Source organism: Sinocyclocheilus rhinocerous, unplaced genomic scaffold, assembly GCF_001515625.1.
Source record: "Sinocyclocheilus rhinocerous isolate Xijiao unplaced genomic scaffold, SAMN03320098_v1.1 scaffold1619, whole genome shotgun sequence".
In the NCBI taxonomy this organism is placed as follows: domain Eukaryota; kingdom Metazoa; phylum Chordata; class Actinopteri; order Cypriniformes; family Cyprinidae; genus Sinocyclocheilus; species Sinocyclocheilus rhinocerous.
In genome coordinates, this window is record NW_015649446.1 from 193,795 (window position 1) to 205,757 (window position 11,963).

Sequence of the window (11,963 nt, forward strand, 5' to 3'; positions counted from 1 at the left end):
TTTTGTGAGTGAGATTAATTAATGCATATTCATATTTATTTTAGCTCTACAGTAACATCTGATTTTTCTCAACATGGGGACAGGAGAGCTGTCAATCAATAAATTGGAAAAAAAGTAACTTGCGTTACTTATTTGAAAAAGTAACTCAGATATTCTCTTGTAAATTAAAAAGTAATGCTATACTTTACTAGTTACGTTACTTGTAATGCGTTAACCCCAACACTGCATATATATACAGTGGTGTGAAAAAGTGTTGGCCCCCTTCCTGATTTCTTATTTTTTTGCATGTTTGTCACACTTCAATGTTTCAGATCATCAAACTAATTTAAATATTTGTAAAAGATAACACAAGTGAACACAACATGCAGTTTTTAAATGAAGGTTTTTATTATTAAGGGAAAACAAAACCCAAAACTACATGGCCCTGTGTGAAAAAGTGTTTGCCCCCTAAACCTAATAACTGGTTGGGCCACCCTTAGCAGCAACAACTGCAATCAAGCGTTTGCGATAACTTGCAATGAGTCTGTTACAGCGCTGTGGAGGAATTTTGGTCCACTCATCTATGCAGAATTCTTGTAATTCAGCCACATTGGAGGGTTTCGAGCATGAACCGCCTTTTTAAGGTCATGCCACAGCATCTCAATAGGATTCAGGTCAGGACTTTGACTAGGCCACTCCAAAGTCTTCATTTTGTTTTTCTTCAGCCATTCAGAGGTGGACTTGCTGGTGTGTTTGGATCATTGTCCTGCTGCAGAACCCAAGTTCGCTTCAGCTTGAGGTCACGAACAGATGGCCGGACATTCTCCTTCAGGATTTTTTGGTAAACAGCAGAATTCATGGTTCCATTTATCACAGCAAGTCTTCCAGGTCCTGAAGCAGCAAAACAGCCCCAGACCATCACACTACCACCACCATATTTTACTGTTGGTATGATGTTCTTTTTCTGAAATGCAGTGTTACTTTTACGCCAGACGTAATGGGACACACACCTTCCAAAAAGTTCAACTTTTGTCTCGTCAGTCCACAGAGTATTTTCCCAAAAGTCTTGGGGATCATCAAGATGTTTTCTGGCAAAACTGAGACGAGCCTTTGTTCTAGAGAGAGAGAGAGAAGTGGACTGGATAGTCTGGGAAAAGCAGCCATGTATTACTACTCGTGTTGTGACTGTACCTGAGGATTCGGAATCCTCGACCTTCTCCCATTTAGACAGTGCAACAGTGGGTAAAGTCTTATCTGAGCCTTCATCAACTGGATCAGACACACCAAAACAAGCACAAAGAGGAAATGTGTAACTTAAATAAAAACCATTATAACACAATCAATGTTGTATGCGTCTTAACCCTTTCACTGTGTTCAGATTAGGAAATAGGCTACAAATAGCAGTAACATTATAGTAAAAAACAGCTAGTTAATCACAATATTGTAATAAACAAGACAAACTCCCAACAACCACAACGTCCTTCTACCTACATGGCACACCATCGATATCATCTATTGAGTTTCCTAGGGGAACACCGTCTATGTCATCAACCGGTACACCATCTATAGAGGATGGATCCCAGGTCAAAGGTGAACCATCAAGGTCATCAAGGGGTGTACCATCAATTTCACCTCTCTCCAGAGGAATACTATCCAATGGCACCCCATCCAGATCAGGAGATTTGGGCTAGAGAACAGGTAGGCAAATGAATATTACACTATATAGATCATATGCATTTTATTTACAGTTTTTTTTTAAATCTTTTTGCCACAGCTCACCTCTGCTCTGTCAATGACTTCCTCTCCAGGTTTAATAAGCCCCAGGAATATATTCTGCAGTTGGATCAGGAAGGAGTCTGGATAAACTGCCCAGTCTTCCCACGCACGAAAACATCCCATGACTCTTTGCTGCAGATAGAGAGAGATGAAAGAGACAAATGTAGAGGGGGAGTGGAATCACAGATCTCTGCAGGGGAGGAGCTTGAGACAGATCACACGCTAGAACAAACTGTTCCCACCTTAAACTGCTCTGCCTGGAGTCGGGCTTGGATGTTCCGATACGCTTCACTAATGTCTCCAAATATCTGTGGCAGCTTTGTTTCAAAACTATTACACAGCAAGACAAAAAGAAAACTCTTAAGAGTTCATCAGAGACAACATTAACTTTTTTGGAGTTTCGATGTAACTGCAGTAATGACAGATCTGTTTTTCTGTATCGTGGCATACATCAGAGTGAAACAGATTATCATTAAAAAAAAAAAATTTGTAGGGTGTTGACTTGGTTTAATTCAACGGTTATTGATTGGATGGAGACAGATCTGCATGCAAGCTTGCAGTTGATCATAAGAAAGGTGTCGCCTAAGTTGACTAAATGATTGGAGAAGTCCAGTAGAAGTCTGTCATTTCACTAGATAACCCAGTTTTGATTAAACATTACAAAGTGAAAAAAAAATATTTTGAAAACATTTGAACATGCACGGATGAATCATTCACGATTAGATCAATAACATGGATTTTGGAACTACGTAGGGTGAATTTCCATTAAAAAAAAATTCTTTTCAGAATACAAAAACCACAATCATGTCAATGCTGTAGGTTTGAAACAAATTACTGGAAAACAATTTCAAAGACACTGGAAAAAAAACAAAGAACAAATGCAATCAAGAAAACCATCAAATAAAAATGTTGCACAAGTGACTCACAATTTGCGGTAATAAGACGCATTGGCAACTTTGGCACAGGAGTTGTAGAGGATGTCGGATATCAGGTAAAGTCTGGCAATCTGCAATATATACACAAGACATCAGACAAAATCTCCAAAGGAGTGAAGAAGGGCTAGGCAACAAACTCCAGTTGTGATTTGTGAACTCCAACTGTGTCTTTGTACTACTGTAAATGTGTGGGTACCTTCTTCTGCAGTGGTGTGTGTGCTATAGACAGAGATTCAGTGATGCAGGAGACGACCTCCTCAGCAGCCTCTGCTCTCTCCAGGCAGAATAGCATTGCATCACCAATCTCATCCCTGCAAGGAGTCAGCCCTCTCAGCAAGGCCTCCAACCTCTCTCTGTGCCTGAGACACAACAAACACATTCAATATGCACATACATTACGGAACCAAACGGACGTGGGCACCCATACATCACAGGCCTGTGTGCATTTTATTTCAAAGAAATAGGCGGCCTACAACATCTATTTCTGTTGGAGAGGAACACATGTTTACTCTGCCTTCAGGTGCCCTTTCTTTGGCTCTTCCTCTTGAGAAGGGAAGGAGCTCTCTTCTGGTTCCTCATCACCATGGAGATACGGGTTAAGGAGAGGTGGCTTCCACAGAGAGCCGCCCCTAAACATTCTGAAAGGTGACGTCCTCCATTTATTTGGGTTCTCTCCCTGAGAGAAGGACACAGACACAGGGAAATGTTTAACACCTTTCACATAGATATGAAAATGTGACATCTATTTTTGAGAGTAAGACTGTGACTAGCCATGGAAGGCAGTGGCTCATTTACCTGTAGAATGGAGTAGAGTTTCCATCTGTAGTACACATGCTCCTGACTCTTATTATCAAACAAAAACCTGCAACATTAACCAGACATTCAATACATGTTATCGAGTTACATATGACATGCAGAAGTCTTAAGAAAATATTATACCAAATATTTACACACCCTCATGTTCTAAACCTGAATAATTGTCTTTCTTCCGTGAAACACAAAAAAGTGAAATTTAGCAGAATGCTGACTTTGCTCTTTTACATACCACAAAATGGTGGGCGACTACACCAGGTTTGACATCAATGATGCCAAATGTCATTGGTTCTCATAAAAGTGAAATGTGCTTATTTAAATAGCACAAACATTCCTGAACCTTGATATCATGTGGCTTTGAAAGACTTGAAGATATTGGGCAAGTCAGCAGACTGCTTATGTGTTATCCTGGTTACCATTCACATTGTATGAAAAAAAGAGAAACGTGAACATACTGCCTAATGTCTCCTTTTGTGATGTACAGTCAAAAGAAAACCATACTGGAGTAGACATGAGGGTGAGTAAAGGACAGAATTTTCATTTTTAGGTGACCTATTCCTTTTAATGTTGGCATAAAATGAAAATTATCGTATTGTGAATGATTAATCTATAAATAAGATAAATTTTTTAACATTTGTTTTGTGCTTATAATTTTTAATCAAGTCACAATGTTACAAGGAGCAACAGATATTTTCTTCCGTATTGGGATGTTCAGTATTGTGTATAAATTTAGCTTTTTTCCATACTGTACAGCACTAGTCTGCACCAATTTATGTTGTTTCACAAGAAGGTTATTACATCTTAACAAAAAAAAAAATCATAAGGTCAAAAAAACAAAACAAAAAAAACAAACAAATCAGAGCATGAATTACTCGCAATATAACCAATAACATGAATTTAGGATTTTTATTTCATGCTGAGCAAGCTATCTAAGAATATTAAAGGGGTCATATGATGCGATTTCAATTTTTCCTTTCTCTTTGGAGTGTTACAAGCTCTTGATGCATAAAGAAGATCTGTAAAGTTGCAAAGATTAAAGTCTCAAATCCAAAGAGATATTCTTTATAAAAGTTAAGAGTCAACCACACCTACCTAAAACGACTCGTTCTAACACGCCCCACATGTCTACGTCACTGTGTGGGAAGATTTGCATAACACCGCCCAAATGTGCACGCAAAGAAAGAAGGCGTGGTTTCAGGAACAGCAGTAGTGTTGATGCAGCATGTCAGGGAGACGCTGTGTTTCAGTGCGAAAGCAAAAGCACTTTATTTGGCCTTCCGGAAGTAGATGCAATTAGGAATCATTGGTTAAGATTTAGTTACAACAGAACAGCACAACCCAGATGTTCGAATCTGTGCAACACATTTTATGGACGACAGTTTTTTGAACCTAGAAGAGTTGGCTGGGAGAAGGCTGGCTGTGCACAAAGGCTATTTATAAAAAAAAGAAAAAAAAAAAGGGTCAATTCCGACTTTGCTATGACAATCTAGCGCTTCTGAAGGGGCGTAACATTTCCGTCACACGCTTGAGGTATTCGGCCAATCACAACACACTGAATAGCTGGCCAATCACAGCACACGTCGCTTTTTCAGACCGATGAGCTTTGAAAAAATCAACACGTTTCAGAAAGGCGGGGCATAGAGGAGAAACAATAATGTACAGTATGTGGAAAATAATGTGACCTTAAACCGCATAAACACATTTCATTACACCAAATACACAAAATAATGTTCTTTTTAGCAGCATCATATGACCCCTTTAATGGTTCAAATATTCTGTAACAAGCAGAACACTCCTCACATACCTGAAGTCAGGGTTGTTTTTTTCCCGGCTCATGATGATGGCCTCAAACATGGGTCCCTCTCTCACCACAAACTCAATCATTCTGTGTATCAAGCCCAGCAGGTTCCTATCAGCCACAACAGAGATGGATGAGAGAATGAACAAGGGCACTCTTTTCTTCTCTCCATCTTTCGCCATCACTCCATACAGCCTTACCATGTCAGTTCTATCTTTTTCTTCTTTCATTTTCACTGTCTGGCAGTTTGAATCTTGTATTTTGCTCTGAATTTTCTGTCCACTCCAAATAAGATTGCTTTCTGATGTTACCATGGCCCTATGAGACCGTTAAGGGAGTGTGTTTTAGTACAATGTTAGCTCCTAGCGTTCAGAAAAGGGCCACTGTGGGGTGTTCTACACATTTTCACAGTAGCAATTACTGGGTATGAAATGATTTATACTATTTAAAACGCAATTGTATTAACAGACTAGAGAAGTTGCTGATGTTGCTAAAGATCTGAGATGTATCTGTGAGCGTGTGAGTGATTTTCTTGGCTCCGATCTAAGATCAATGACGTCTTACAGTATCTTTGTGATGAACTAACCACTGTGATTTAGGCGTCAGACTACAGGTGAGTGTGTTTGTGCGTGTGTTTCAGTGGTAATGGTGTTTTAATAAATGGACAGAGAATGTGTACCTTTCTGTGGGGATTACCACTGTCACTACGGCCTCGGACAGAGTCTGTTCGCGACGTCAAACCAAATGATGAAGATACAAAAATACAGTGAGTTTATATTTAAACAAACTGCAGAATATTCATGATTAATATCAGCAGCAGCAGCTAAACCTCTGGGAACATGCTCGCAAACAGACGAGTTCATCTCACCGCTGCTTCTTGCTCTGTCTGAGGGACATTCTGTGTATTCAGACATTTTGCTTTCTCCAACCTGTCTGGCTTCACTAAGGCCATGGGCTCTTTTTTATTCCAGCTTAATGTTTATAAATCTAAACTGCATAACAGCTTACAAATCTGAAATGAAAAAGGGTTTGGATTTGACATGTTTGTGGACTCACCTTTGACATACCAATCAAAAAGTGATATGGAGAGACCGGCCAATTCCTCTTAACAGAATCTGAAAGCCTAAGAAGCCAAACAGGTTGGTAGGAATGAAATGTCTCATTACACAGGATGCCCCCCAGGCTAATAAACATTACTGAACTTAAAACCGACCAAGTTTACTGCAGTGTTTCTGTACAGTTTCCTGGTTTAATCTGCTTGTGATTCTTTGTCTAGTACAAGATACACATATAAGTGGAATCAACTGACTCAGAATAGTTTAAAGTGTTCCCACGACAATGTGAATTCACATCGAGTTGATTTTGAAACTTTTCTCAAACAATGAAACAATAAAATCATTTCTCAAAAAAGTTGGCTCCATCACATTTCTCTACATTTAAAATACACTATCATTCAAAAGTCTGGGGTCAGTTCATTTTATTTTTTTTAAGAGAAACTGACTATTTTGTTCGGCAAGGAAACATTAAATTGAGCAAATGTGGTAGTAAAGACATTTATAATATTACAAAAGATTTCTATTTTAAATACATTTGTTCTTTTTAACTTTATATTTATCAAAGAATCCTGACAAAAAAAATTATTGAGTTTCGGAAAATATATTAAGCAGAAGTAATTATGAGAAGAAATGCTGGTAACACTTTATTTTAAGGACCAATTCTCACTATTAACTAGTTGCTTATTAGCATGCATTATTACTAGCATATTGGCTGTTTGATAGTATTAGCATATTAATGCCTTATTCGGAATTACCACATTTTAGATCCCTTAATCCTACTCCATACCTAAAATGAACAACTACCTTATTAACTATTAATAAGCAGCAAGTTTGTTCAAGGAAAACTAATTAACAGTGAATATGTGTTCCCTATTCTAAAGAGTTACCAAAATGCTTTTCATTATGCCATCACAGAAATAAATTAAATTTTAAAATATATTAAAATAGAAAATATTTTTAATTGCAATAATATTATTGTTTTTACTGTATGCAACCTTACTGAGTATAAGAGACTTCTCTCAAAAACATTTAAAAACCTTGCCAACCCCAAACTTTTGATGTGTAAAGAAAAAGAAAATGTTTTATCTAAAATGAAAAGCTTTGATTCTATTCAGATTCCAAAATAGGTCTCTTCATTAAATCTTAATTCTCAGCCATGATCTTTTGTATCAACCTAAAACCATCAAGCAGAAATCTTTATTCCTTTCATTTTACTACTTTTTTATTTATTGAAAAAAAAAAAGTCAACTTTTGTTTACTCAGTAATGCTTCATGCTCACAAAATACCTTGCCAGCAGATAAATTACCTTGACTTCGGCAAACCAGACTCCACAACACCAGGAGACAGAGCATGTGGTTACCTTGTAAATGTCTTCCTGTGAGCGGCTGCATGGTTTGGTGAAGTCATTTCTGAAGCGGTCTCTGGGTTGGGCGTTGAATGGCAGTCCAGAAGGTGGAGGGGGGGCAGTGGTCTTCAGAACCCCGATGGGGGTGTACAGAGGTTGCGGAGGAATACGTACTGCCTTCCCCCAACCTAGCTTCATTTCAAAACCCATTACTGTCTTACCTGCAAAACACAGACACCAGAGCTCAAATGTCAAACTTTTGACAGACAGCAGTCTAACATTTCATTTACACGGGTTTGAGGATTGAGGACGCCTCACCAACCAGTGCGGCCAGAGCACGCTCTGCATCTTTCCGTGTCATGAAAGCAACAAAACCGCGGTTGGTGACTCTTGTTCTCTCTTCTTCAGTGCGTGGCCACATGATCTTCACACTGGCCAGAGGACCGTATTTCCCAAACTCCTTACACAGCATCTCCTCTGTCATCTAATGAGAGAGTCAAAGCTTAATAAATAAGAATCTAAACATACTGTGTAGCACACCTGTGCAGTCTGTTAAAGAAAAACCATGTGACTTTTTGTGATTTTGTGATTTTCCATGGATGGCAATCAGCAGGTCAAAATACTGTTCTCTTCTCACCTTGGGGTTGATGCAGCCGATGTACAGGTTTGTTGTTTTTGGCACCACAGGATCATCATCAAATACTACAAACACAATACGTAAAAAGATTTTTTAGGCTTCCACTGGGTTTCCAAAGTGAAATGTGTGGCGTGAGTTTGTCAGACTTACTTGATCGTTGTGTCGGGGGTAAATCCACATCTGGGTTGACTCCTCCAGAGTCACCTTTCTTCTTTTTGCATCTTTTCTCTCTTTTCTCCTGTATTCTGAATGGCAGATTGAATAAAACCAGAACACTTTTTAGCTACCCTTTTGCAACACTTGTTAAAGTCGTGATGAAATGGAGAGCAGATCTTTTTTTCTGTATTGTGACATCTGACTGAAACAGATTAACAAAAAACGACATATATAGGGCGGGGACTTGTGTCTAAGCATCAGTTGTTGATCGCTGAACATAGGGATGAATCAATCACAATAAAATCAAAAACATGCATTTAAAAAATAGATGAACAGAGTGAATTTTGAGAGAAACACTGACTGTTTTAATTCCTCTTTAAAAAGCTCCAGATTACTCTTCTTCTTCTCCTCCACTTTCTTTTTAATGGCCTAGAATGGAAAAACAACAATAGCGTTTGACTAATTATTGTATTTTGTGATTCACAGCAAAATGGATTGCGCCATCTATGCTGATTATGGCGGTCATCACATTCCTTCTGACCCGGTCTTACCTCTTCAAAGTATATTAAGCTCATCTAACTACAGAAGACAGAAGCTCACTTACAGTTTTTTTAACTTCTGCAGGTTGAACAGGTGAGGCATTCTGAGATGGAGAAGCGAATTTAGAGGCGGGTCTGTAGAGTTTGCTCTTCTTCACTTCGGCGGCTTCTTCCTCTGAAAGATGAACAATGAAAACATATAATCATAACTCGCTCCTTCCTCCATTTAAACTAACAGCTTAGACTTATAGTTTTAGTAGCCCACAATTCAAATTCTAAGCTTTTTAATGCAAGCAACATATAAGCATGCCACTAAAACACAAAGTCAGTTTGAGATGAACTACAGAGATCTAGAGAGACACGTGCTTAAAAACCCGAACAAGCGACATTAAGTCACAGCAGGGAACATATTTTATATTTCACTTTTGTTATTGTAACTAAAACTACAACTGAAACTATTAAAAAAAGTTTTCTGTAATTGAAATAAGGCTGCAATAAAATATTAATATTAGATAAAAATGGCAAAGGCAATAACAAAATTACTCAAATTAAAACTGAATATAATAAAGGCTAATTCAAAATATTAATATATACTATAATAATATATAAATAACACTGAAGAAGAAACTTGTATAAGAAAAGCACAACAACTCACCTTTAGTTGCATTTACAATGCCTCCTCGTACGAATGTCTTCACTCCACTTTTTTCATTAGTGTCAAACGAAGCTATAAATTCCTCAAAGACTTCAGCAGATTTCTCCTCCTCCTGTAAACAGCGAGACAGAGAAATGTTGTACAAGTCAACAATATAAAAATAATCTTGGGTATATTTTTGAAAGAAAAAAAACAACCTTATTTCCCCCTCTTAATCATACTGGTTTCAATTAACAGTAATAGCTTTGTATCTTGTATTCATCTATTTTTGGGGGGATTTATGTTTTTAGCTAAGCACCACTATTCTCACCTAGGGAGAAAAATAACAAGACAATTAAAAATTCATTCCCACATTCATTCCTTTGCTTTGGTTAAACTGTAGTCACACTGTACTAATTTATTCCCATGTTTTAATTTAGATAAATCATGGCCACAATGTATTCGTTCCTTTGTTTTTAGCGAAAACAAGGGAACAAATTTTAAAAAGTGGGCACAAATTAAGAAGTTGTGGGAAGTAATTCTTAATTCACAACCACAATATCTATTTTTTCTTCTGCATGAGCTGAATGTTCATTGACTCTATTAAACACATTTTCTGACAAAAACTTACCTTTTTCTTCATTTCCTCTTGCTCTCTTTTTGTTAGTGTCCTCTTCACCCCCACAGATTTCCCTTTTTTGTCTGCCATGTCAACTTTCTAAAACACAACAGAAATGTACTGTAACTTAGCTCACTGCAGTGCAGTTTATTCATTTATGTAACCATATATTCAGGACTGGGGAACTGCATATAATGAAGTTAAGAAACAACTACTCAACACCCCTAGTCTGGGGGTCAAGACCCTGCATACCTGACAAATATCACAAAGTACTTCACTTAATGACAAGACTTCGGAGAATAAAAGGGCAAATAACAAAGCACATTTCCCAGAACAATGCGAGTCATACAAAAGCCATTTTTGCTCTCCATCCGTATGACCTCTTGATCTGTACTGAGGACAGCAGGGATGCAGGACTTTGAAGATGCAAAGCAGATGCTGGATTACGACACCAGCCCTGTTATGCACAATAATACAGTAGTCTATATATCCTGTAAACACCTTATTTGTGTAGGATTCGCGGCACGACTACATGCCATGGCTCTACTTGCTTTTATAAGTTATGACATTATCTTTCAATAGTTATAGACCTGCTGCTGGTGGTGTCTCTATAACTCAGTCTGAAACTGTTTTCCAACCTAGTGAGCTGCCTACCTAGACAGCGTTCGTGGGCATCACGGTCGCCGACAGACCCCCAAAAAGCTGTCTATGTGTGCAGCTCACCAGGTTGAGACAGACAGCCTATGTGTGTACGTTAGCGTGCGGGCTAACAGCTCTAGTTCTCCTGGCCTCGTTCAAACCTCAGACAACCTTCTGCGGTCAACTGCTTTAACGCCACTGGAGGACGCAATGAAGACATATCTGATGCTGCAACCAGTTGCACATCTGTAAACAATCTATATAGCGACTTACACAGCTCTTGCGTTGCAAAAATGAAACCGTTCGTTTGTTGCTAATCCGCCATTTTGAATTCACTAGAAATGGAAATAGCGGAAAAATGACGTCACGTGACAAACACCAATCAGAGCTCAAAACGCCTCATTCTGCGACTGCAGCGGATGTTTGAGACTCCAGTCGCGCGTCTTTAAAGTTGTTATACATGTAGCTGTCTCTCATTTAGAAGGCTGCGCCCTCCGGAGGTCGAGTCCTCTGGAGGTCGCATCCTCTGTAGGATGCATATACGAAGTGTCCTCAACCAAGAATTAAACGAGACGGCCTTCGTAGGACAGGCGGAAAAGGAAACAGGAAGTATCACGTTGCTATGCCAACACATTTAGAGCATCGTTGCGCTCTCACACTACTTAAATGAAGGAAAATTATTTCTACATTTGGAAAGTAATTTGAAAAAAAAAAATGCTTTATTTTGTTCAATGTTTGAGGAGCTGCAGCGTACGTACAGCAGAGATCTGTTAGAGGAAAAAAGGAGGAGGATATTAAAAACAAAGTTTATCCGTTTTTACCAAGGCGATTTAAGGTAAGTTGTAAACAGAACACCACATCTGCGCTTGTGTGTACATCTGCCGGCGCCGGCATTTTTCAAATTAACAACAGTTGTTTACGGCGACGCAAAGAATTGTGGGTTATCTGTAGCAGGGAAGGATACACCTCATGCATCCTCCGAATTCCTGTGAAAGAAGGTCGCATTCGAAGGTCGCATTCGGAGTGTCCTACTTGCT

The 11,963-nt window shown here is 38.6% G+C and overlaps 1 protein-coding gene across 1 annotated transcript in view; it reads right to left on the bottom strand.

Moving 5' to 3' along the window:
- LOC107710575 (U2 snRNP-associated SURP motif-containing protein-like) overlaps nucleotides 1-11,329 on the bottom strand; it is a 15,866-nt gene extending 4,537 nt beyond the window's left edge. Inside the window, exons 1-20 of the mRNA XM_016515388.1 lie at nucleotides 11,200-11,329; nucleotides 10,300-10,386; nucleotides 9,690-9,801; nucleotides 9,100-9,209; nucleotides 8,857-8,924; nucleotides 8,490-8,584; nucleotides 8,340-8,404; nucleotides 8,021-8,186; nucleotides 7,718-7,923; nucleotides 5,981-6,024; nucleotides 5,308-5,412; nucleotides 3,486-3,552; nucleotides 3,200-3,366; nucleotides 2,887-3,049; nucleotides 2,682-2,761; nucleotides 1,998-2,085; nucleotides 1,759-1,887; nucleotides 1,471-1,666; nucleotides 1,171-1,248; nucleotides 1,044-1,049 (exon numbers count right to left, since the gene is read on the bottom strand). Coding sequence (XP_016370874.1) covers nucleotides 1,044-1,049; nucleotides 1,171-1,248; nucleotides 1,471-1,666; nucleotides 1,759-1,887; nucleotides 1,998-2,085; nucleotides 2,682-2,761; nucleotides 2,887-3,049; nucleotides 3,200-3,366; nucleotides 3,486-3,552; nucleotides 5,308-5,412; nucleotides 5,981-6,024; nucleotides 7,718-7,923; nucleotides 8,021-8,186; nucleotides 8,340-8,404; nucleotides 8,490-8,584; nucleotides 8,857-8,924; nucleotides 9,100-9,209; nucleotides 9,690-9,801; nucleotides 10,300-10,377 — 2,023 coding nt within the window. The 5' untranslated portion in view covers nucleotides 10,378-10,386; nucleotides 11,200-11,329. The remainder of the gene's footprint in view (nucleotides 1-1,043; nucleotides 1,050-1,170; nucleotides 1,249-1,470; nucleotides 1,667-1,758; nucleotides 1,888-1,997; nucleotides 2,086-2,681; nucleotides 2,762-2,886; nucleotides 3,050-3,199; nucleotides 3,367-3,485; nucleotides 3,553-5,307; nucleotides 5,413-5,980; nucleotides 6,025-7,717; nucleotides 7,924-8,020; nucleotides 8,187-8,339; nucleotides 8,405-8,489; nucleotides 8,585-8,856; nucleotides 8,925-9,099; nucleotides 9,210-9,689; nucleotides 9,802-10,299; nucleotides 10,387-11,199) is intronic.
- Nucleotides 11,330-11,963: the final 634 nt, after the last annotated feature.